This window comes from Streptopelia decaocto (assembly GCF_964273445.1).
Source record: "Streptopelia decaocto genome assembly, chromosome: 2".
NCBI lineage: Eukaryota > Metazoa > Chordata > Aves > Columbiformes > Columbidae > Streptopelia > Streptopelia decaocto.
In genome coordinates this window covers 119,672,220-119,697,742 of record NC_138655.1, presented here as the reverse complement: position 1 = coordinate 119,697,742, position 25,523 = coordinate 119,672,220, and the positions used below count along the sequence as shown (strand labels likewise).

At 39.5% G+C, this 25,523-nt stretch overlaps 1 protein-coding gene across 1 annotated transcript; it reads right to left on the bottom strand.

Moving 5' to 3' along the window:
* Window positions 1–1,475: 1,475 nt before the first annotated feature.
* On the bottom strand, window positions 1,476–23,263 carry TCAIM (T cell activation inhibitor, mitochondrial). The gene is made up of 11 exons (XM_082045179.1): window positions 23,116–23,263; window positions 20,458–20,525; window positions 17,071–17,206; window positions 16,357–16,510; window positions 14,908–15,154; window positions 13,097–13,219; window positions 10,298–10,395; window positions 8,596–8,687; window positions 6,078–6,310; window positions 5,436–5,567; window positions 1,476–2,008 (listed from the first exon to the last, which is right to left on the bottom strand). Exons 2-11 carry the CDS (start codon window positions 20,484–20,486, stop codon window positions 1,783–1,785), a joined length of 1,470 nt encoding a protein of 489 aa, XP_081901305.1. The 5' UTR covers window positions 20,487–20,525; window positions 23,116–23,263; the 3' UTR covers window positions 1,476–1,782.
* Window positions 23,264–25,523: the final 2,260 nt, after the last annotated feature.

The window sequence follows — 25,523 nt, the reverse complement described above, 5'->3', positions numbered from 1 at the left end:
CCAGCCTGGAGGTGTTTCAAAGACATATAGATGAGGTTCTTAAGGACATGGTTTAGTCCCAGAGTTAGGTTAATGGTTGGACTCAATGACCTTAAGGGTCTCTTCCAATCAAAATGATTCTACGATGTAAGGGGCACAAGAGCAGGCTGCCACACCACTCTTATCAACTGATCTTCAGAATCTATACAGCAATTGCTAATAAAGGCCTGACAAAGTCGCAGCGTCTGTCTCAATGTTTTAAAACGGATGTGTTTGAGATCACAGTGGGGGTTTTGTTTAAAGGTTGACAACATAATAAAGAACTTGACACCCAGCCGGGGGCAAAACAGAGAAGCACAACAAATTCCCTGGTAAATACAAATATAAATACAAAGCAAGTAAGCATTTAATAATTCCATTGTTTTGGGGGTTTTTTTGGCCAGTTGTTATAAGTGAATTCAAGTCCAGAAACGTGAAGCAGTTGGTTCTTCTCAAATGATATTTTGCAAAGTAGTAGCCCAAATATAAAATGTATCTTGGCATGTATTACACTGAAAATGTGTTGACATACATTCACACTTCAATTCATTTTTTTCAAGGAATAAAGTACCAGTAAAGATCCACACGTTTGCCTCACAGCAAACCCCCAGCTTTCACTGAGAAGTACTTACTCTTGCAGACAGCCGCACACAAATCAATGCTTCCTTTCCTTAGATGTCACATTAAACTACTCGGGTTTTAAGTGTTGTGAATGGGATTTGCAATCTGTTATAGTGTAAGTAAAGAGGATTGTCTGTGTTTGTGGAGCAAATGCCGGAAAACAAAGAGAGAATGACATCTCCTTTAAAGTCACTGCAGACAGTACAACCAGCATCTTTTGAAATTCAAAGGCAACAAACAATATTGGACGAACATACGAAATTCTACTGTAGAGACCAAGTTAATGTACTGCTTGCTTCTGCAAAGTAGAAATACTCTGATATTTTTTCCATGTGTGTTTTTTTTTTTTTTTTTCTAATTTTAATTGAGTAACAGGTGGCAATACAAAATCACACAGAATCACAGAATGTTAGGGATTGGAAGGGACCTCAGAAGATCATCTAGTCCAATCCCCCTGCTGGAGCAGGAACACCTACATGAGGTTACACAGGAGTGTGTCCAGGTGGGTTTTGAATGTCTCCAGAGCAGGAGACTCCACAACCTCCCCGGGCAGCCTGTTCCAGTGCTCTGTCACCCTCACTGAGAAGAAGTTTCTTCTCAAATTTAAGTGGAACCTCTTGTGTTCCAGTTTGAGCCAACTACCCCTTGTCCTATCATTGGCTGTCAGCGAGAAGAGCCTGGCTCCATCCTCGTGACACTAATGCCAATATTGCCACCAGGTAACTACTGCATTCAGCGAATCCCTTAAGATGACATGTAATGTCGGGTTTGAGTCATACACTATTTAAGGAGGTTCATCCGGCAATATTAATGTATATTAAAAATACACATGCACATTTTTGCAGACTTGCACTTTAATATATTTTCATAATTCACTACAAAATGTGGTTTCACAACTGCTACCATACACTGGGACTCCTACAGAAGTATGGAGAATGTACAGGTGTCTTTCCCAGAACTGGCAATGCCGCGCATTGTGCAAATTGTCTAGGACTCAAATCCTTTTCGAGCAGCAGTTAGAAGAAAATCTGCAGGCTGAATACTGATATCAAAATACAGATTTAAATAATTTACTCTTAAAAACATTCATATTTATAGCCTCTTACAGAAAATAAACAATTCATCTGATTATCAGATATGTCCTCAGTTTTTCCAGTTCCAAGGTATACACAGGTCTCCATCCTGCAGCACAGAGTAGAAATGTGAAATGCAAAGGTGCATGCCTTGTAGGTAGGGCAACGATTCTTCTAGCAGCCGCTTACAACAATCTATCATCTGTGCACTGGAAACACTGGGTTCCTTATACAGCCGATCCAAAGAAAATTTTTCAGTGGAAGTATCAATTAGCTCTTTTTCTGTAACCATCATCCTAGCAAAAGAAGACAACATAAAATGACAAAATTAGAACTTAACAACCTAAACCCCACCTTGAGATAGGTATATTTGTAGGTTATATGCATGTAAACAAGGTGTCACTTCATGTACAGCTATGGTGTGTCACTTCATGTACAGCTATGGTAGAGCTCAGATTTTTGTGCAGGTTGATAGCCATGTCTACCTCAGAGGCCAGACTGAACATGCTTCCATGACTACGGGCAAGAGCCTGCCTACAGTTACATTTGAAAGCTTGCATGACGACACTTTTTTTCTCACCAGGTAACAGGGAAAAATACCAAAACAGAAATCCTATGGGGCTCCATTTTTAACTTAAGAGATGGAAGTACTTAAATAACTTTGAAAGAGTAAGATTTAAGAATAAAATCACGTTAGTAACTATTCTGCCTTAACTAAGACCAGTACTCTGCATGTCATCAAAAACAACAGGCGACAGGTACAGCCACCCGCTGCATATTAAATGTGTTAATAACTTACTAATTGCTGGAAGTATATGGAATATTGAATTCATATTTTTTCCTTTCACCCCAAAGTGGCAAGACACCACATGGCAACTCAAGCTACTCAGAAATAAAGTTTGTGTGCAGCATTAATTAATAGTCACTGGAACTGTGGATCGTCTGATGCAGAGACAGTTCAAGTTCAGCAAGACTTACTAGCTCAGGCACTGTGCCACATTAACATAGATACACTTCTTCTAGAGCCAGCTTGGTTATAGAAACAGCACCATCGCTGCCCTGCAACACAAAGCCTGAGCTAACATGGCTCCACAACTCCAACCTGACTGGGTGAGAAGAGCTACAAACCAGCAGCACGTTCGCAGACCCGCTGGGATGTGAATCTGCCCACGCTAAGCATGGACACAGCTATCGACACTACTTGACTCACATAACATCACTACTGAAGGGGTTTAACACCACCCTCTCCAGAGCTCAGTTTGGGATCTCCACGTACTTGTGCAGCACTACATTGTGCTGGGGCACTCGGATTGCTCTACAAGAGCACAGCCCTGTCAGTCAGGGCTGAAAACCAAGCCAGTGAGTTAACTTGGAGCAGGCCTGTCCCTACTACTCACTGTATCCACACCGCCCTCCTGAGCACGGCCTATAATGCTTGAGCACCAAGCTTTCCTGGCCTGTGAAATCTCAGGCTCCCTTGAAGGATATAAAGAGAGCTGCAGGTTTATTTTCAGTCACTTCCACAAGGAGGTTTACACATCTACAACAATACAAAACTGATACTTTACAAAAGCAAGGGAAGGAGAACTAGGTTCCTACTAAAATTCTGCATTACTAGAAGACTGATGTTACCCACCCAGACAGACCATTTTCTAGAACAGCAGCATTTGAACTCTCCGGTGCACCAGGTCATACAGAATTCCAGCTACACTATGCCATTTACTGGATGTAAAACATTCATCTGCTTGTACAAAGTAAATTCAGTACATCTCCAAATATTTCCTTTATCAACCACAGGAGGCTAAGGAAAATCAGAAGTACAGAGTGGGTTCTGTGCAAGGAAGCATTAAGTAGAAAAGGAGTTTTCAGCTTCAATAAAAAGACAACTAAGGGGAAATATGATATAGCAACAAAAAAAAAAAGTAGAGGTGATAAATACAGAATGACTGTTTTGTATTTCCTACAGCAGAAGAACAATAGAATGCCAAATGGCCATGGATCTATAAAACAAAGAACACAACTTCCCTCCTTGGTATACATATGTTACATGAAATTCAACCGTGCAATTTGCTGCCACAGAATATTCTGGAGCCACAAAGTGCAAACTGGCTAAAAAATAGACAATTAAAAGGGAAAAAAAGAAGATCTATTGAACACTCTTAACACAATATAATGTTTCCAGCTTCAAGTGTTTTCTGAAGTGCAGTCAGTCAGAAAATGGGAAGGAGTACAGAGTAAAAAAACCACCACGTCTTTTGCCCCACTCGTGCAGTCTTTCCGTAACCTAACAGATGATGTGGACAGACCTTCAACATGACCTAGAATAGCTGTTCTTTACTATTTTATGCAAACCAACAATCATCTGACACACAAGAGAAGAGCTAAGATACTCAGCTTGGCTCTTGCATTCGCGCAATACAGCTGCTCATACTCTGAGGGGAGCACCACAGTTATGTCACTGCTAGCCTAAAGATGACATTTTTCCTGGATTAGTGTCTTCATAATGTGGGGTAGCATCAAGTTTTTTGGAGAGTGAGTCACTCAGATGCAAATGCATGCATTTGCTACAACATCCCTCCCAACTTCTACAGACAACACTTTCCCAGCTGTCATATATGGGCAGCTAAGCAGAGGGTTATTCAGCAGTTATTAAATGGCAAAAATAACTTCAAAGCTGGATGAGGGTTATGGAAAAATTCCGGCAAACCTCCATGTTCTATCAAAGCCCATCATCCAAAATATACACTCCCAAGTGACCACATCTTAACAGAGCTAAAACCACAAAACCTTCAGTAAGACTCATGCCCAAAATAACCTTCACAAATCCCCATCTGGATCTGTAGAGCATGCATATACTTGTGACAGTGTGATATTTCCACAATTCACTAAAAGCTTTCCAAAGCAGAAAAACAAAATTGTATTAACAATGTCTGGAAGGGCACTTAATACTCAGTTACCTACCACAGTATTTTATGCAAAATAAAACTAGCATCTCTACTTCATGCTCTTAATCCTCAAAGACACATAAAACATACAACGTCAAGAACAAAATTTACAGTCCTGATGGATATTACACATCACAGACCTAATATTAAGCACGGTACTTAATACTGAGTAACAGTGATCATCTCTCTCATCTCACTTCCACCTCTGAAAGAACACCAAGGAAGCATTTATCTCATTGTTCTACCCCAGTGTTTTTCTTCCCCTTGTTAGGTGCTAACTGATCTTTTCCTCACCTAACTGACAAACAACTAGATATAATAATCCACTAGTTGGCCCCAGTTATTTTTAGTTTAGATTTCACTGTTTTGCTGTCACAATGTTAGTAACATTATTAGAACTTTAGAACTTTGTTGCTTTTCTTATTTAGTAAAAAGGTCTCTTCCTTTAAAAAAAAAAAAAAAAAATAAAGGCATCTCTCCTTTGGGGAAGTAACTGTAAAACTACCTATCTTCTAAACAAAGATCTTTTCTTTCAGAATAAAGTATTACTGTTTCTACAAGGTGAAGGGTGGATATTTTCTAACAACCCCTTGTGTTTGCTGAACATTGACATTTTTAACTTAGTAAAGCTGGTAGGTAAATTTCTATTTTATAAACACAAGTTTTTTTCCACCACAAAAGCATGAATACCTTCTTCAAAGTTCTCCTCCTCCAAATAAAACATATGATATGCGAAGATTTTAATGAGGTAAATGTATTTAGTCACATAAATACTTACTCTTCCTTTCTTTTCAGGTTCTCTCTTGCTTCCTGTGCTTTGGCAAAAATAAACCATTGAAGGGTCGCTGGATCACAGACTGTTGGGATCATAAAGTGTCCAAATTCATGTAAGCTTGGTGCGTATCTGTCACTAATGAAACATGATGGAAATAAACAGGGATCATTTTTTACGCAAGTATTTACATGAATTACTTTCAGAATGAAAAGAAAATAATATTGATAAAACACAATCAGAATACTAAAGAAATTAATAAAGTTTGGTTCATGAGAATACAGAGGCATAATACATACAGATTTTTAAAAATTACATTTCAAACCCAACTGTCAACAATACTCAAAAAAATATAAATAACAGCAGCTGAGTGTTGACCTGACAGCATAAACCCTGTGATTTAACCCTTCACAATACTGGAAGACAGAACTTTGATTCCAACTTGAAAGAAATATGCAGGACTTTCTTCAATCAGATTCCTTCTAATCCCACAAAAAGGCACTTAAAACATTGAGAAACAAAAAGACTTTGACATAACCAAAATCTGAGGTGATATTAGTGTTCTTCTTAGTGAGAACAATAATCAGAATAACAACAAAAAAGAGTAAAAGCTCTAAAAAGGAAGAAACCTTTCCTGCAAGTACCTACCTTTCCAGAATCATTTGCAAGCCTCGCAGACTGCGAGGGTGAAAAGGTAGCCTACTGTCACGTAATTTATTATAGAAAGAGTCCAGAGTCTTGTAGTACTCTTCTAGAGTCAACAGGGGTTGCAGTTCCTCAATATATACGACTTGTATGCCTCCCAGAAGTTGGCTTATCCGATCTTCCAAGAACAGCAGCCTTTTTTGAAGTTTATAATAATTTGGCAATCTCTCAAAAATCTGTGCACACAAACATTTCCTTTGTTATAAGCATATTAACTTAATTTTAAGAAATGAAAAAAATAACAAGAAACTGTGGAAGAACAGGCATTTAACAGTGCACGCATGGAACCAGGGGGGAATCAAAGAATACCAAAAATCAGAAAAATCAGAAATATATATTTTCAGGCAAAATATAATGGAATAAGTTTGTAAGTGTTTTCAGTATTTGTACTATAAAGGCACCAAAAGGTGATAACAAGACTGATGGATGTTCTTTGTCTCTATAGATATAGAAATTAATAGTACCTTATTAAAAAAAAAAACCACAACAGTCTGAGGCCTACATAAAATTTTTATCACCACAGCTGTAGGGGTATAGCTATTCCACGTACCATCAAAAGTGTTTTTGCCAGCATAATTTATACCAATTCTCAAGAAAGAAAAGAGTCTTGGCTGCTGGAACTAGTTCTTTGCAAGGGTTTGGGTGATAACCTAGTCCATCTCGAGTCTGAGGGGAGAGCAGAAAAGAAAACGGTACGAGATCTCTAATTTTAAAAAACCTATACCAGAAAAAGAAGTGATCAGACTTTTAAGTTGAGGCATCGAAGGTGTGAAAGGGAGAAGGCTGGAACAGGGCAACAAGAGAAAAAGGAAAGTCTGTAGTAATAGTCACTACTTACTGTCTACCCAGTTACTGCTAGAACACAGTTCTACACACACATGCACACGTAAATACTGTTGCTGGAATAAGTCAAGTGATTTCAGAACAATCTCGTTAGAAATCTAAGATGGTAGTGGAATCAGAGCAGCTTTTGGCACAATAAAATCCATTGGTTCAGCATCTCCATTTGTTACAGAGAAAACCTGCAAAAATTCTCTAAATACCATGCACCTGACCATTCGGCAGACCGACATGGACACCATCCTACTGCTTCCTTTTTCTGATCGTTAGTAACAAAAGTACTAGCACTTAGGACTGCTTTCTAAAATGGGCTAGAACAGGACAGAAAATTCTGCTCTCTAAAAACCAAGTGGCTAACCAGCCTCGCAAAGATCTCCACTGACTTTCTTGTGTATCACTTAACATGATCCTCAGTGCATTTTAAAATAAAAAGCCCTTGATTTCAGGTTCAAACACACACCTCTCCTCTGCCTTCCAAAGCAAATACCATCACCACAATCAACTCTACACATTGTCCAATCTGCACAAAACCTTGTGCAGACATGTAACTCCTTCAGAAAACCCCTTGGTGGAAGTTAGAAAGAGGAAGCATTCCTCTTTTACAAGGAAGAGAGTTGTTTTGTTTTGGTGTTTTTAGTATTAATCAATAGAACATTTTTATTCCAATGACTACCAACACTAGCAAATCTCAAGAGTAGACAGTTTTGCATTAAATTCTAGTTTATCCATTTCAGTTCTTTGTAAATCATTCACATTAACAAACCATGGTTTGTTTTCTTCCTCAGTGAGACATAAATAGGCAAAAACTCAAACCACCACCACCAGAGAAAGCTTTGGAGCGGGGGCTAAATTTTCATATTATTCATTGACTGGAACACAGAAATAGAATATTCTGATATTCTAGCTGGGTGAAATTCCAAACAATGAAATTCCACCAATTATCTCATTTACAAACAAATATTTTTTTGATAGAACTATCAAAAATATTTCAGCAACCAAGATTCAAGAATATCTCTGTAAGTAAGAATATAACATCGCTATGTATTTGTGGCCCTTCGCATACTATAATTTATCATTTAGGATGCCAGAAATCTTTTCAACTCTGAACTTCACACAAGCAGCAGCAAAATTCGCACAGTCACCACAGATAAATTTCCACAACATCAACATTATCCACCTAAAAGAACAAAGTGGAGCGATGGGTGGTTAGCAGCCATTGACTGAAACAATAATTTCCATTCCATTAAAAAAAAAAAAAAATCTAAATAAAATTCCTAAAATCTTCATGGGAATAAGCTCTTTATGGTAATGAAATATTCTGCCAATGCTCATTGCATAGACTAGAAAACTACGTAACAAATTCATTTTCTTTATATCTAATCAGGGATAGGACTGATTTACTAGTGAAAGCAGCAGTAAAGATCTGACAAAGACTGTTTCTAGTAACACTACTTCACAGGATTAAATTTAGAATGCAAGGTACACAGTTATGCTAAACATAATAGCTATGTGTTTGCTTTAAATGACTCATCAGTTATTTGCACCTAGTAATATTTTGATTATGGTTTGAAAAAAGATGTCATAACAAGAGGCATTATCATTTACTTTGAAATCTTCTTACTTTGGTCCAGTGATGGTGAACATCCATGGTCCCCAGCATTATGTGGCCTGCTGCACTCATCCCTGAACGGTCTGTAAATATCACCGTGCGTCCTAAAGATTGAACAAAGCTCTTTACTAATTTGGGTTATTGCAATTATCCCCACAATTATTTAAGGCTTAAATATGCCACTAACGTGCCACAAACAACACATATCTGCAGCACAAACACACAAGTAGGTGCTTTAGTTATTCTCAAAATCTGAAAAGAGTGGCTCTTGAAAATTCTAGGTTTTTTTTTTTTTTCATACAAACCTTATGTAGTGTTTGCTTTCTCTCTGTTTAAACTTGACAGATTTTGGTTAACTGGAATTTTTTCTTACAAAGATTGCTTTTAAAATAAGAGAAAATCTCAGCAGACAGCACATCAAAAGAATCTGTACAAATCAGGTATACAGCAGGAAATATATGCTATATGCTTAAAGTATCTATCCAGAAGGTAAGGGTTAACCAAAGAAGTATTAGCACAGCCATTCAACACTACTTCCACAGAACTCTCTGCAATATGAAAGCTGTGAGAATCACCTTCACAGTAAAGAAAAAAAAAAACCATTTTGAGTGTTAGTGTGGGTTTGGTGCTTTTATTTATTTTTATTTAAAGTGAAGTACAAAGATTCTCAAGAATTCTGTAAGGTAAAAGCACAGACAATTATTTCTCAAAAGAAGCTTCCACAAAAGTCTTCAGTGGGATGTATAAACCGACAAAATGAAGCTTAAAGAGAAGTTCCTGCTCTCAGAAATCAGTTTTCCAAAATCCTTAAGAAAGAGCAACACTGACTTTAAGGCATCTAGTTCATCCTTGTACACCAAGGCAAGATCATCTGTACCTGCATAATTACTGCCAGGTATTTGTCCAGTATATTATTAAAGATCTTCAAAGTTGGAGACTACAACAGGTTCACAAGACAGACTTCACTGGCATTTTAATCCTTAACATGCTTAGGCAAAGAAACTGATTTGAAACCTGACACAATTTAAAACTACTACTTATTGTCCTACCCACTCTGTCTTTTGACAAAGGATTAGGTGAACCCTCAAATGAAAGCCACTCAATGCTGAGTATCTGCAGACAGGCATAAAATGTAGAGTTACGATAACAGCGAACAGCTACTATCACAGGTCAAACAGCTGTATGAGAACAATGGTAGGTCAGGTATACAGAACATTTTAGTTTTTCCTGAGAAGATACAGACTTTAGTATAGGTGTTTTAGGGGACATGCACAATAAGAGAATACAATACGATTTTAAAGGTATTCTACTTAGTCATCCTTATACTGGCTCTTTAAAGAGCTATGAGTACTTTTGTCGTGAATCTCCCATGGGTAACAATCCAGTGCTACCTCCAACCCTTTCCGAGATTGAGTCTGGATTTTTTACTTTCATTGTTGGTAGTAAGTCCAGTGCCTTCAACTCACTCAGTCTGTATTTATTAAGAAGTAAAATAGAAGCTGAGTAGAGTGAATACACTGTAAGGAAAGGTCACTTTAAAAATATCCAGTAGATTAGAACGTAAGTTCCCACCAGCTTTTCAGTAAGCCTGGCAGGATTTTTGCAGTTATCAAAAGCATTCATGAAAAGCACTGGAGCTCTCTTCTCACAGAAGACCTGTGCTTATCTTTGAATCAATATATTACAGGATGTATGAAACAAGCAAGAGAAATACCTTTCACATTCTTTAATACTTCAGGTCTCTGTTGGACTAAGCGACCTAGACTGTGTAGCTGGCTACAGCGATGAGCAATACCCCAACTTCTCTGCCACCTAAATAAAAATACAATTGAAAGCACTTAATTCTCAGCATTACTAAAAAACAAAAACAACCCACCAAACAAACCAAAACAAACCCCCAAACCAACTCAAACAAAATAACACTTCTTTAACAGTAATAAAAGCAAAGGCCTGCTGAAAAGCTGTCTGTGTCACTTGCTATTTTCATACATGAAAGCCTAAATAAGATTTCAAAATCTCTGTGAAAGTGAGAGCCACAAAAAAAGGTAATAAAACCAGATTTAGGAAAAATAAATATAAAACCTAGTAGACAGACAGAACTTGCAAATCTCTCCCCCAATAAGAAGGGGGTTAGCAAGTAAATAGCAAGAGACAACCAGTATTTGTTTCAGTCATGCAGCATGCAGTTTGTTTGTACACCGTGTAATGTTTGTCTAGAGGAGCAAATACTGTATATGAGGACATTGACCTCTCCTGCCCCCCTTTCAGTTTCTCATCCAAAACATTACTGTGATTGCCATGGTAAGTTGCTATATATCTATATCTATATATATATATACACACACACACATATATATATATACACGCACATATATATACACACATATATAAAAAATATAAAATCATATTTTACAGTGGAATATTTTTTGTATTTATATTAATATATGTTAAACCATACAAGAGCCATGTATTACATTGTTGACTTCAATATACATAGTTTTGACATCTCTTGTATCACAGATCAGACAAACTACTAATTAAATTTCAAAAAGCATTTAAATCATAAAGTTGTCGGTGTGCTGAAAAATTACATCCTTGTGCAAACTTCTAGCTGACATAAAATTGTCTCATAATGGGAAATTACCATTCCCTTATTGTACTGGTCTGGCTGGGATGGATTTAATTTTCTTCGTATCACCCCTGTAGTTTGGATTTTTTAGTAAAACAGTGTTGCTAACTTGCTAATCTCTTACCTATCACACAGTGCTGACATAGTGTCCAGGTTTTGCCTTTTACCCCCATTCTGTCCCCATTGGCAAGTAGGCTGGGGTGGGCAAGAAGCTGGGACAGGACACAGCCGGGACAGGTGACCCCAACAGACCAAAGGTATATTCCAGACCACACAACATTGTGCTCAGCAATAAATGTTCAGCCAAAGGATGAGGGAGACCTTCGTGGTTATGGCACTTGTCTTCCCAAGTAACCATCACCCATGCTGAGGCCCCGCTTTCCAGAAGCGGCTGAACATCTGCCTGCTGACAGGGAGCGGTGAATGAATTCCTCCTTTTGGTTTGCTTGAACACACAGTTTTGCTTTGCTTCACTTCACCTATTAAACTTCTACCTTGATATATAAGTTTTCCTGCTTCTGCTTTTCCTGCTCTCTCCCTCCCATCCTGCTGGGGGTGTATGAGCCAGAGGTTGTGTGGGTGCTGTGCTGCTAGCTGGGGTCAGCCCACATCGCCTCATTTAGGGAAATCTAACAGGCAAAAAGCCACTGTGGGATGCAGAGAATGGGACTCTGCCACAGCACTTCAATCCATTATAATGCAAGTAATTCTAACAACTGTTACCTAGCACATTTATCACTTTGCTTTCAGAAGCACCAGGCAGGAATGGAAAAAAGGTTGCTCAGGGATCCTACCTTCTCTTCAGTTGTTCTAAACTTGTACAGGGAATAAAGCAAATGACTTCATTATTTTGCAAACCTCTGAACACTAGTGTTAGGCTGCAGTATCACAAGCAGCAGTTTCCTATTAAGACACCTGTTGTCAGATTCCTAACACATTCTTTTCTGAATTATGGTAATATAATTCTTGGAAGGTTAATAACTCTTCATGGAACAAAATAGCTTCAGTGTATTTTAAAAACACAAACTATAAAAAAAATAAAGGCATCAATAAAACGAAATCTATGCATTTAATAGTGAAGACTGTTCCAGAAACTTAAAAAAAACCCACTACAGCAGTTACAAAGGATTAGAAACTGTTCACAAAAACTGGCTTCAGCTTAAAGGAAGCCAGGGTCTTTTACAGGATGAATGGAACAAAAGCATGATTTCAGAAGCTCTAGCTCTCCCTTTTGTGGTTAAAAGGAGAATTTAACAGACTTAGCCCTTGAAATAATCCCCCAAAGTTTATTTTCCTGTTGTTGAATACCCTCACTGCCATCCTTCCATCCTGAATATCCTACTCCAGAACATTCTCATTTGAAGGGACAAAACTTAAAAAAGGACTGTAAGTTATTTTCTGAAAAATATTCTGAGGAATCAAGGTCACCAACGGTACACTGCCTCCTCTTTTGGAGTGTGGGAAACAAGACACTAGAAAGAATAACATTTTCAGAAAGCCTTCACAGGATGTCAATATGTACCACGTGCAAAGTTGCATTTCACTGCCAATCTAGTTACCTTTGTAGATATTCACGTGAATTCAGGAAGCAAAACACCCAAACAAATACATATGCAGACGTCCTAATTCAACTGCTTATGTGCTTGCCTCAACTGGAGTCTACATTATTAGTTACAAACACCAGGTTTTTGGAGCAGATTTTAACAGGGAATTTTTGTCCCAACAGAATTCTTCTGGAAAAATATTATTCAGTGCAATAACACATTTACATATATGAAATATAGCTGTATTGGAATAAGCCTTTAAAGCTCACGGCATAGTAGAACACAACACTTCCCTGCTTTGACCGTCTTAATTCAAGTCCAACTGAATCTACTTTATTACCTGATATCTGAGAGCTGGAGTTGATGAGAGAGTTCAAATTTTAAACGTTCTAGTTCTTTTCTAAGTGGCAAACTCTTTTTCAGCTTTTTTACAGCACTTGCTTCATTATCATCTAACCAGGATCTGAGAGGAAAAAGAACAAAAGTAGAGGCACACTGTATTATCTTTCATGCAAACAGTACAACTAACTCAGTTCTTACTGTTAACATTCCTGTTTTATTTTAAGTTACCAGACAAAGGGTTTCTTTAAAAGTAGAAGATAGAAACTGAACTTGCTAAATGCTTCACCTTAAGATATTGAAAAAGGAAAACCTGGCACTTGTATGTCTTCAGGGGGACTAGGGAATCAAATTGAACTAAAAGACACTGACAGTGTTATTACGCAATTGTAAGATTTTGAAAGGTGTGAAAAGTGTAGAGGAGCAGATTAGTGTGATTTAGGGGGGGAACTTCAGAACTTAGTGCTTCAATGCAAGAAATTCCCACATGTCTGTCTTAAAACAAACAAACAACAGCCAACACAAACAACCACACAACCAAAACAACCAAACAAAAACCCCCAAAGAACAAAACCGAAAACCAAATGAAGTGATAATAACAGACTATCAAATAAGGGAGATGGTACTAAAGGACCAAGTTAGGTAACTCTTGCAGAGCTGAGATGAACATAGATTAAACAGGTCAAAGTTTTACAGTTCTTTCGTCAATAATCACAACTAGGCAAACATGACTCATGGAGTACATCTAAAACTTTCAATAATTACACCATTCTATTTCTAGGGAAAAGCTATTCTTTAAGAGGTTTAGCCTTTGTTCATAGCATAAAATTATTTTCATACTATTTTTTACAAACTGATACTTCCATTCTTATACTGTATTCTAAGCGAAAAACTTCAAACTCAGAAGAAAAAAGAGATGCCCGATGCCAAATGGCTAGGTATTAAAACCAGACTGTTAATATGTAACTGTTTGTGGCATTTCTTGTAAATGTATAAAAATTAGTTAAAATATTCTCCATAATGTTAAATCTCAGTTAAGTTTTCTACAGTACCATATATTATAGTGGTTTTATTTGTGAGATGCCAGGCAGGATGAGGAGTACCCTTTGCTCTGAAGATACAACCACCACAGTTCTGCATTTATTTCAAATGGCACCTAAGTCTCCTAGTTACAAAAAGTTTTTCAAGGTAGTATGTTTCACCCTTCCCCAAAATGAGCACACCCAGAGTTTATAAAAAACCAGCTTCTAATAGACTACACCCTGCATTTCATGAAAGTTCAGTATTTACAATTGCCTCAATTTAAATATTATGGTTGGTATGCTGAACAACAAATCAGAAGCACAACACTAAGATATCTGGAAAACTAAAACATTTTACCTTGTTCTTCACACAGCCTCCACACAGAATGTGATAACGAATTACTACTAATAAAGTCAATGGCCTTATAGTTTTATGCTACGGAAGTCCTGTGAGAGGTAAGGAGATATTTGGAGCCAAGTGGTACATCTGCCTCCTTCTGTATTGCCACCAATATTCCACAAAACTGAAAAAGTAGATCAACCAAAACTAGATTGGCCAAGCATGAATGCTGGGCAAAGAGACAAGAATGCCTCGGCTTAGCTGGCATTACAGTTATCCCAGGAGCTCATTCGAACTCTTTTTATTTATAAAAAGCATGACAGAATTCCATGGTGGACAACAAATTTTTGTATGGTTCAGAATGTTTATTGATTGCCTTTTAAAAAACTCAGCATTAGAATAAGATCAATTTAGATTAGAAAACATCAGTTAAATAAAAACCTTACATACATTAAAGTTGTTTCCACTCTCTGGGCTTGTTCTAGTTCCTCCTCAGGATCCTTGAATCCAGTAAATGAATAGTAAGTCTTGTCCCATTTGATAGGTCTGTTCAGTGTGCTTTTTGCTTCCTTGTGGGGCTGAGAGTTCACATTCAATCTTTGAATATGCTCTGTAGATAAACTGCAGGAGTTGAGAATATCCAATACTGTGCTCAGGAGATCCCTAGTATGTAATGTAAAACTGACTGCCCGAAATCCTGTAAAATACAAGTCCCACAAAATTAGTATTATTTAATGAAGATTATTTAAAATGCACTCATATTTCTCTCATCTTACAAAAACCCGAACAAGGTGTACGTAGCTGAAAAATATTATGATATTGTTAATGCAATACTCATTGCAAAATTCATGTGCAGTTTAACCTTTAAAACTGTTATGTGTCAAAAAATATAAATAGAGCTGTTTTAACTATCTGGATGATCAGGCAAAATGAAAACCTAGCTACAGATGCAGCATAACCCAAAAAAGGATGCTTTTGCTTTAGTACTGGCAGTTTCATCTAACAGGTCTACACAATTCACATCATTACTGATCATTGCCCTGGATATAACTTACTGTAGAAGCATAGTACTACAACAGCTCTTCACAGGCTACGAACAGAAGCTTCAGAACAAAATATTACACTTGCACACTGGCTAAAATCAAGTCCCATCACTTTAGCTATTGGACCTAATAGCCCCATTAGAAAGCAAGCGTTAGACTCAAGAACACTGCTGCCAGTTCAACTATCATTTTAAGTAGACTGGAAATAACACTACTATTTTCTTGGAAAACAGCATGATTTTGTTTTCTAGCACAAGGGTCCCTCACAATTTGCTCAAGTATTTTGTCTAGCAGCGTATAGAACATAAAACTCATCTGTTAGATAAGGCATATTGGTGTATCACAGACAAGCAGGCAGAATAAAATTAATCAAAACCAATATTCCAAACTCAACAATATATTCTGTAGTCTCAAAGGAAAGAGACAATGTGGTGAATTAAAGCTTCAGATATTACACAACTTCTGTTTACAGAATAAGTCCCTACTGATTCTGCAAGCACCTTAACATTGTGTTCTACACATTATCTGTAACAAAAACAAGGACACAACTGTTCTTTCAGTTCAACATGACAATGTTATTAAAAGCAGAAAAATTATTATTTACATTAACCTATGTATTTTATCTCCTCATACTGTAACTTGACCTCAACTTCATAATTTCTCATTCTTTCTATGCTTTTTAAAGTGTAAGATGTTTACTTAATTGGGATGGTCCTTGCTGGCTGATCTAATACATATTTCCATGGTTTGACAGGATTTTATTCAGTCAAAAAGTCATTATGACTGTACAACGCTACAGTAATGGTCTGGAAGAATTTAAATACAGCAAGATTCATTCTGCACAATATAAAAGCACCTGAAGCACTGAAGGACTCTTGAACACTAGAAGAGTTTGGATCTCTTTCTCTTACATAAAAAGTAAGCTGAGTTGGCTTAAAGGAGCGAAATCCTGGTTTCTGTAGATTCTCCAAGTAGCCATTTAACCTCTTCAGTGAGTTTTCATTTACTTCCTGTCCAAAAAAAATAAAGAAAAAAAAAAAAATCATAGATGATGAATTTATGAATTTCGCCATTTTTGATCTAAACTTTTAAAATCATACAGGCAGAATTAGTTTTTACAAAATGCCAGCTGCTCTTAACAAGTAGTGTTACAGATCATATTCTCTGCATAAATGAATAATTATTTTGCATGAACAAACTGTATGATGTACACTCTTGTATATTCTTGTACATTCCAAAACACCACTCTAAAGGCTTTCAAGATTAAAGAGATCCATTGATTCAAATATAATACACAGCATTTCAAAGTGATAAAGCAAGTAATATGTATTATAAATTAATCTGGAAGGACTGAGTATTTTCTTTATAACAATTAAACAGAAAATACGACTAATGGATGCTTAACGGACTTATCCTTGTTAAAAATAAAGAAAGCGCACCTTTTTGTTCTCTGGTAACAACTGTATTAAATTCTAACACTACTTTTGTTTCTCTGACAGCAGGAAAACTAGAAAATTTCCATCCTTGATACATGACACATTGACAAAGAAAGCATACTAAAGATTTTTACCCTCTCTTTGGGATGTTGGCCAAAAAAATCTGGATGGACAGCAAAATAGAAAGGTCTGAGAGCATTGATGGCATCAGCTCCTGACAAACTTCTTGACTGAAGAATGCACTGCAGCAATATCTTCTCCAGACATAACCTAATAAAGTAATAAAATATTTATATATGATGCAACCAATCAAGTGACAAACTGATATAAATTACATTAGGATGTGACAGAATGGAGCAAACATTCACGGTTGCAAGTATAATAATTTAAAACTGGTATTAGAAGTCTGAGTTCTGGATTTTTCCACATGGGACTCACAAAGCTGTATTTATACAGAGCAAATCTAACAGTTTCGAGAGGTGGTGGATATTAATGTCTGATTAAAGACATGTAAGTAAGTACAGTCCCTTTTCCATCTACTTTCTCAAAGCAGGCTCAAATAAAAATTCCCCAGTCAAGCATTTTGAATGATGAAGAGCGGCTAGAGTGGTATTTTTGTAGCTATTGCTGAAACTGCTCTTAAAAGCCAACCTTTACATACTTTTGAACCTCCAAGTTAAAAAGCCAAATCCCATATTTTTCAAGCAGTGCCAAAATAATATTAAATTTTACCCAGGAATAATAATCACAATTCAATCAAAAGAAGTTATGCATTAGTTTCTGAGGTCCACACTCTTGTGTCCACTTAAAAAAATAATCTACTTTCCCAAACATATTCTTTTATAGAAGACATTGAGTAAAAAGACAGTACTTCTTTGCCCTTTGATCTTCACTGTAATAGAAGAAAACAAGGGCTAAAAGACATTTCAGTGGTAGGAAAAGAAGATTGTTCCACCTAAGATCAGAAGCAAAAGTTAAGCTGAAGAAGTTGTAGAAGTTCAGAAAGTGCAAAAGATTGAATACCTCCAATTAGGCATAAATTAAACAACAGTTCTGCAACAAGCACACGTCTGTAACAGAAGACTGAAAATGCAAGAGAGACAAGTTCTGAATTAAAGAGCACCAACATTTCCTGGCATCGCTCAAAGCGGATATTCAGGTTAGTAAACCAATTACTAAGAGAGAGTTTATAAAAAAGCAGCAAGAAAATGTGAATTGGTAAATATTTAATATTGGACTTCTCCTTCAGCTGATTTTATAGGTTAACAAAGTCAACAGACCAACAATTTTCTGTGTAATTAATGTTCATATTAGTTTGCAACTCAGAATGGTAGGGATTGTGCTCTCTTAAGCAATACAATGCTGTTTCACTCCTCACAGTATCATTCAAACTGCAAGCCCCAAATAGGAAAATACGTGGCAGACAGGAGGCAAAGCTGCTTCCAATTCACATAAAACTAATAATTTTATGAATAATAGTAAGCAAGACTATTTTACAAAGAGCTATTTGTTCAGCATCCCAGACCAAATAATTGTCCTGGACACAGAAACATTTAAGACTATTTCCTGACTGCTTTCATTACCGAAAACAAACAAATAAATCCAAACCAACAACCCTCTCAAAAATGGCAGAGTAAATGACAACAGTTGAGTTGTCAAGCAGATGTACTGACCCTTACTTTACCTTTTTTCTGTCAACCTTTCCAGCTCTTCAATTAGAAACATGAAAGCAGTTAAAGCTAATGTTTTCTGTCTAAGAGGTGAGCAAATATTTAATTTGTACGTCTTAAAAGCCAGCTTGCTGAAAACGGAAGCTTTTGTAGAAAAGTGGGATGGAAAACCTGTAATGTGACTGATGAATTTTCAAACTGTTATGCCTAAAACCAACTTTTATGTGCATGGACTAAATGACAGATTAAAAAAATAAAAAGATAAAATGTATTACTGGCAAACACTTCCACCTCCTTGCTGGCTACATCTGAGGAAGACTCTAAGACTAGTCATCACTACAGCCCATGAACCTACTCACAATAGCAGGAGATGGTGAAGTACCACAGCAATATTGTATTTTTATGGAGAACAAAAGCTCTCAATGACAAGAACATGCCAGAGTTGCTCAGTAACACAGCAAAAAAACCCCTCTACCTGACCTGTCAAGAAAGGAAGGCAAAGCACACGGGATAAAAGTCCACTTGGTCATATGCTTTAGCATTTTTGGATCTAGAAACACCAAAATAATTGTCTGAGAAAAAAAACAGCAGAAATCGATATTTTTTTTCCTGTATCAAGTGGACACAAAGCAGTAAAAAATAAGTTATTTACAAAAAAAAGAAAAAAAAAAAAGTAAATTAACCAGTTACCTATATGATAGAAGTTTTGACTATCAGCCATGCAAGAAACCCACATTCTCCTAGACTGAGCTGCTAGAAGGAAATAAGGAGCTCAGTTCTCTCTTCACTTTATTCGTACACCGTTTCCCACATCCACTCCTGAGCTATATCGCATGCCATTTTCCAGTAGTTAGGAAAGAAAGTTCCAACATACCTGGAAACTATTAATCATACTTCCAAGTTTATTAAGCATAAACTTCCATCTGGTATTCTACAAGAAAAACGGCCAAGTATGGTTAACTTTAGTTCCCTTGTTTTGTATCTAAACAACACTGTCATGCTAGTAGGAAGGCTCAGGATTCCAGCCAAAAGTCTATTTTGAACTTGCTTAAAAGAGAAACGCTCTAGGGCCAAAATTAGTCTGCATGACAGAAGGAAGAATTAATTCACTGAAGGTGAAAGACAGAACTCTGAGGCATCCTTCAAGTGACAAAATACATGACTCGAAATGAATTTAGAGAGAGAAAAATGCAAGAAAGATACTTATGGTTTCACTCACAAGGAACAAAGATTGTTCCAAGAGCTTCATTCAGATTTGAAGAGCAGAGAAAGGCTTCATGTTAAAATCAAGGTCACAACCACTTCGAGGACAGTCGCCTGCACTTCATGAAAGATATGAAACACAATCTCCACTAGAACACGTTATGCAATAGTACTCGAGGACAGATTTAATTTACTGATTAAATAATTCCCTTCAGCTTCCTTTTTCCTTTTTCTTCACATCTCTCTGAAGTTTAACTTTTTGGCTTATAGCTTTGGCACTGAAAAGCTTTGTTAAATTAAGCTCATTATTACAGATATATTCACTCATTTTGAAACACTGAGCTTTAATAACTCAAGAATGCAGTAATATATTGGATATCGTATTCAGATTTAGACTACCACTTTCTCATAATTAAGCTATTTTAAAACCCTTGTTTTGTCAAGAGCCTTTCTAATATCTCACTCGAGCACAAGCATATGGCTTTTGGGTATTTTCAACTGTGGATTCTCTGCTGCAAGCTGTAAAGAAGAGAAAGCCAAAGAAATAAGCATTAAACAAAAATACCAAACCAGCTTTACATATATGTAGGTCTTAAGCAAACATTTAAACATATGCTAAAAGTAAATTAGGTCAGCACCATAACATACCTTCTCACGGCTCTCAAGCAGCAAAACATTTCAGCAACTCAATGGTCAAGCCAACTTTCAGCCACCCACTAACTCAAAAAAAAAGGGGAGAAAAAAATCTTGTTTAGTAACAGACATGAGTATTTTCCCCTGTTACTTATCAGACCATTCTCTAAATCCCAGGTGACAACTTTTAAAGTCACAATAGTAATATCAAATTGAGAAATCACACATAAAACCTGAAGTTTTGCGTAAGAATGTTTTCAGTTTCCTGTACTAACAGGGAGTCTTACAAATATTAAGAGGTGTTACCATATTGTGATTCGAGGAGGAATATTTAAAGATGTTCCACTCAGGAAAATAATTTAGAAAAACCCCCAAAAACGAAACAAATCTTATTGAAAATGTTTCCCACCCTTCCTTATGTTCAATTTTTGTCTTAAGTATAAAAACAACAAACCCAGAAGCTTTAAGCACTAATACATACCACCTTGTAGAATTCCACATACATTTTTATTCTGTCCAAAACTTCCAAACAAATGATAATACTTTAAAATGTATACGCCAACTATTTTATGGGAGCACAACATAAAACCAAAGGGAAAGACTGTCATACAACACCACCTGGAAATCTTTATCAAAAATTTGCTGGCATTCGTAAAAATTAATCGGCAATTTTTACCAGTAACTTCTGCACAATGCAACTGTAATTGTGCATTTTCCAACACGAGATAAACCACTTGGGTATATGTTTGCACTCTGACATGCTAATTATAAGGGATTATAAGGGAAGCTCCCTTGAGGTGACCAGACTGAGAAAAAAAAAGTATGTGAGCTAAGATACCTCCTGAATACTGCATAATTTTTGTCTTCTGATTTTCAACCAGGTAGGCAAAAGAATAATAATTTCATTTCTCATGTCCCTAAAAACAGTCCTAATCATAAATTAACTTAAATACACTGACCAGCTCTCTGGTAATAAAACAGTTTTCTCTCTCTGTAATTTTAGCTTCAGGGATTTGGACACTGGATGGAAAAAAACAAGAATCTCACTAATCTGTAGTGACACTTTATATAACCAGACAAAAGCATCATTGTTTCTTGTTTCAAACGCTCTGTTAACTGCTGAGAAATTGTGACACTGCTTAGTTAAAAAATAAAAACTCCTGGTTTCAAGTTTCACCTGCACGTCACCTCAAAGATCAGCTTGCTATCACAAACTGAAGCATTAATGATGTTGCAGTCATTTTGCAAAAAGCCTTTGGAAACACGACACCGCATGCTGTCTGGTTCAGCTGTTCACCTGTGCTTGACCCTTAAGGCAGTATGAGGAAAAACAGTATGAAAATAAGATGACAGCGTTTAGAAAATATGCGCTGGTGAAACTAATTGACTCACTGCTTGAAAGAAAATAGACTGTAATCACAGAATCATTTTGGTTGGAAGAGACCCTCAAGATCATCGAGCCCAACTATTAACCCAACACCGGCAGTAAACGATGTCCCTAAGAACCTCATCTAAACGCCTTTTAAACAGCTCCAGGGATGGTGACTCCACCACTTCTCTGGGCAGCCTGTTCCAATGCCTGACAACCCTTTCTTTTGGTGGAGAAATTCTTCCTCATATCCAATCTGAACCTTCCCTGGTGCAACTTGAGTCCATTTCCTCTTGTCCTCTCACTTGTTACTTGGGAGAAGAGACCAACACCCCCCATGCTACAACCTCCTTTCAGGTAGTTGTAGACAGCGATAAGGTCTCCCCTCAGCCTCCTTTTCTTCAGGCTACACAGCCCCAGTTCCCTCAGCTGCTCCTCATCAGACTCGTGCTCCAGACCCCTCACCAGGCTTGTCACCCTCCTCTGAACTCTCTCCAGCACCTCAATATCTTTCTTCTTGTGAGGGACCCAAAACTGAACACAGGATTCAAGGTGCAGCCTCATCAGTGCTGAGTGCAGTTGGACGCAACCCTGAAAAGTTTTAACTATTTAAAAAAGATCCTTGATGGAATGTTGTTTAAAGTTCACGAAAGGTAAGGCCGTCGGTCTTCCCTATAGCTATTTAACGGTACATATGTTCGGGATGTCTGTCACGGGCCCCTCCCCCCGCCGTTAAAAAAGGCACCGAACACCCAGCGATCTCGCCCGCCCTCCTGACGGCGGCAGCTCTCGGGCACCTCGATGTTGACCCCCCTGCCCCGTCCCGGGCCACACGCTGCGCCCGGACAGGTGCCCCGGGACCCTGCTACCGGAGAACAGCGGCACCGAGGGAGGGGGCGGTGCCTGCCACACCGCTTTTCCAAGGCAGCCCACGGAGACTCCCCCACCGGAGGAGCCCGGCGAGGCGACCCCCCCGCTCACCTGCCGGGCCCGCACCGCCAACGGCCGCCTGGCGCACAGAGCCCCGCGGCGGGCAGGCTCCGCCAGGGCGGCGGCGGGGAGCTGCCCCCTCTAACCCCCGGCACCCACCCCGCCGGCGGGGGGCAGCGACACAGCCCGGCCCGCTTTCAACGCAGCGCAGTCCCCCGCTCCTCCCCCGCCCGGGTCCGGCCTCGCACCGAGAACGGCCGAGCCAGCCGCCCGCGGGGTCGCGCTGCCTCTCCCCGCTCCCCTCCTTCCCTCCCCTTTTCGCGGTGTCCCCCCTCGCAGAGGAACCGCAGGTCCCTAGCCCAGCCCCCGCTTACCGCCAGGGCCGGACAGCGCCCGCCGGGGTTCAGCCCCCATCGCCCGGCGCAGACGGCCCCGGTGGGAGGGGGCGGGGCAGCACGGCAGCGGGCGAGGGGATTCCCGCCGGGGGCGTGGCCGGGGAGGGTGGGGCCAGCGCGCGCCTGCGCACCCTGCCCCGCAGCTTCTCCGTGAGCGGCCGCTCTCACCGGCCTCGCCCTACACCCCGCCCCTTCGCGCTCACGTGGCGTCCGCGTGCCCTCCCCCGCGCAGGCGCAGGCGGCCGCCGTCAGCCGCGCGCAGCCCGTCCTTCAGGGCCGCCGGGGGCTCCGGAGTGCAGGGGCGCCCCGGGCCGCGGTGGGGACCCCCGGCCCTGACCAGCGCTTTTGCAAAGTGTTACGCGTCGGGGGGCGGAGGGTCAGGCGAAACAAACACGTTGATGGCACGCTTTAGGTGTTGCTGCTGTCCTTGGTTACAGACTGCACCTCATCACAGAATCACAGAATGTTCGGGATTGGAAGGGACCTCGAAAGATCATCTAGTCCAATCCCCCTGCCAGAGCAGGAACACCTGGATGAGGTTACACAGGAATGTGTCCAGGCGGGTTTTGAATGTCTCCAGAGAAGGAGACTCCACAACCTCCCCGGGCAGCCTGTTCCAGTGCTTTGTCACCCTCACTGTGAATAAGTTTTTTATAATATATAAGTGGAACCTCCTGTGTTCCAGTTTATACCCATTGTCCCTTGTCCTATCATTGGTTGTCACCGAGAAGAGCCTGGATCCATCCTCGTGACACTCACCCTTTACATATCTGTAAATGTTAATGAGGTTACCCCTCAGTCTCCTCCAAGCTAAAGAGCCCCAGCTCCCTCAGCCTTTCCTCAAAAGGGAGATGCTCCACTCAGTCATCTTTGTTGCCCTGCGCTGGACTCTCTCCAGCAGTTCCCTGTCCTTCTGGAACTGAGGGGCCCAGAACTGGACACAATATTCCAGATGAGGTGTCACCAGGGCAGAGTAGAGGGGAAGGAGTTGCTGCTGTCCTTGGTTACAGACTGCACCTCATCTTGTGAGTCTGACTGGTGATACCGCAGCCACTTCTCCAAGGCCTGTTAACACAGGATGCAGAGAAGCCGTCCCTTCTCATTGCTGATAGCAGAGTATGTCTGCAGTTGTTACTTGGTGATGCAGAAATGAAATCCCTGACACAAGAAATCGCTGCTCTTTTGCAAAGAAGAGGGAAGGGGTTATCCAGGCACTCGCACTTTGCATTCCCTTTGGTCTGCAGAAGGAAAGTGCCAAATGGGCAAAGAACCAACTGGGAGCTCTGCAATCCCATGGGGAAAAGCACAAGCTATATTCCTGCAATTACTAATGCTCAATAGATACATAACTCGCCTGGAGCACTGTGTGCAGTTCCGGGTGCCACAGTATAAAAATACACTAAGCTGCTAGGGAGTGTCCAGAAGAGGGCTATGAAGCTGGTGAAGGGTTTGGAGAGGGAGCTGTATGAGAAGCAGCTAAAGTGACTTGGTTGGTTCAGCTTGGAGAAGAGGAGACTAAAAGGAGACCTCATCATGGTCTACAGCTTCCTCACAAGGACAGGAGGAGGGGCAGGCACTGAACTCTTAGCAACCAACGACAGAACCTGAGAGAATGTCAGGAAGATGTGCCATGGGAGGTTTAGGTTGGACATTAGGAAAAGGTTCTTCCCCCAGAGGGTGGTGCAGCACTGGAACAGGCTCCCCAGGGAGGTGTCACAGCCCCAAGCCTGACAGTGTTCAAGAAGAGACTGGACAACGCCCTCAGACACATGGTGTGAACTGTGGGGTTGTCCTGTGCAGGGACAGGAGTAGGACTTGATGATCCTTGTGGGTCCCTTCCAACTCAGGACATTCTATGATTCTATGAAATTTATATAACAATTTTTCTTCCAAGGTAGTTGGTGTCAAGAAGCAGCTGAAGCAGAAATATAACCTCAGAGCAAAAACGCCTATTGCTGACGAGTTTCAGAACAAAGAGAGATTAACTGTTATGGACTGGAGTTATTTGCATACAATCTACAGCATTTCCAGGCAGAAAAGGTTAAAAAGAGGACTGACAAGGTTTAGGAACTATCTGTCGTTCAGTGAAGCTTTAAATCAACACTCTCACAACCCTTGGGGGATTTGCATAATTTCCATAACGTGCAGCATGTTTTTGCCTCCTGATAGAACCCATCAGTTATGTAAGCAAATTGGTTGCATAATTATGCAGATAGGGAAATAAACTTAATTGATTCAACAGAAAAGTGTGCTGTTCATTTCACCCAGGATTTCTTTTAAATCCGTGAGGAATAAACGAAACTGGGGAAGGTAATCAGGAGGTGACACTGCCAGAAACCAACTCCATTGCACAGGGTACCCATTTTCAAACAGAGCCCCCCGTGCAC

Bases quoted from the DNA above. Each gene is read 5' to 3' on its own strand.
- TCAIM (XM_082045179.1), bottom strand. From the start codon at position 20,486: ATGTTTTGCTGCTTGAGAGCCGTGAGAAG. The intron at 6,311-8,595 runs GTAAGAAGATTT...TTGTGTGCACAG, and splicing joins TTCACCATCACTGGACCAAA to ATTTTTGAGAGATTGCCAAA. The intron at 5,568-6,077 runs GTAGGTACTTGC...ATGTTTCATTAG, and splicing joins TTGCAAATGATTCTGGAAAG to TGACAGATACGCACCAAGCT.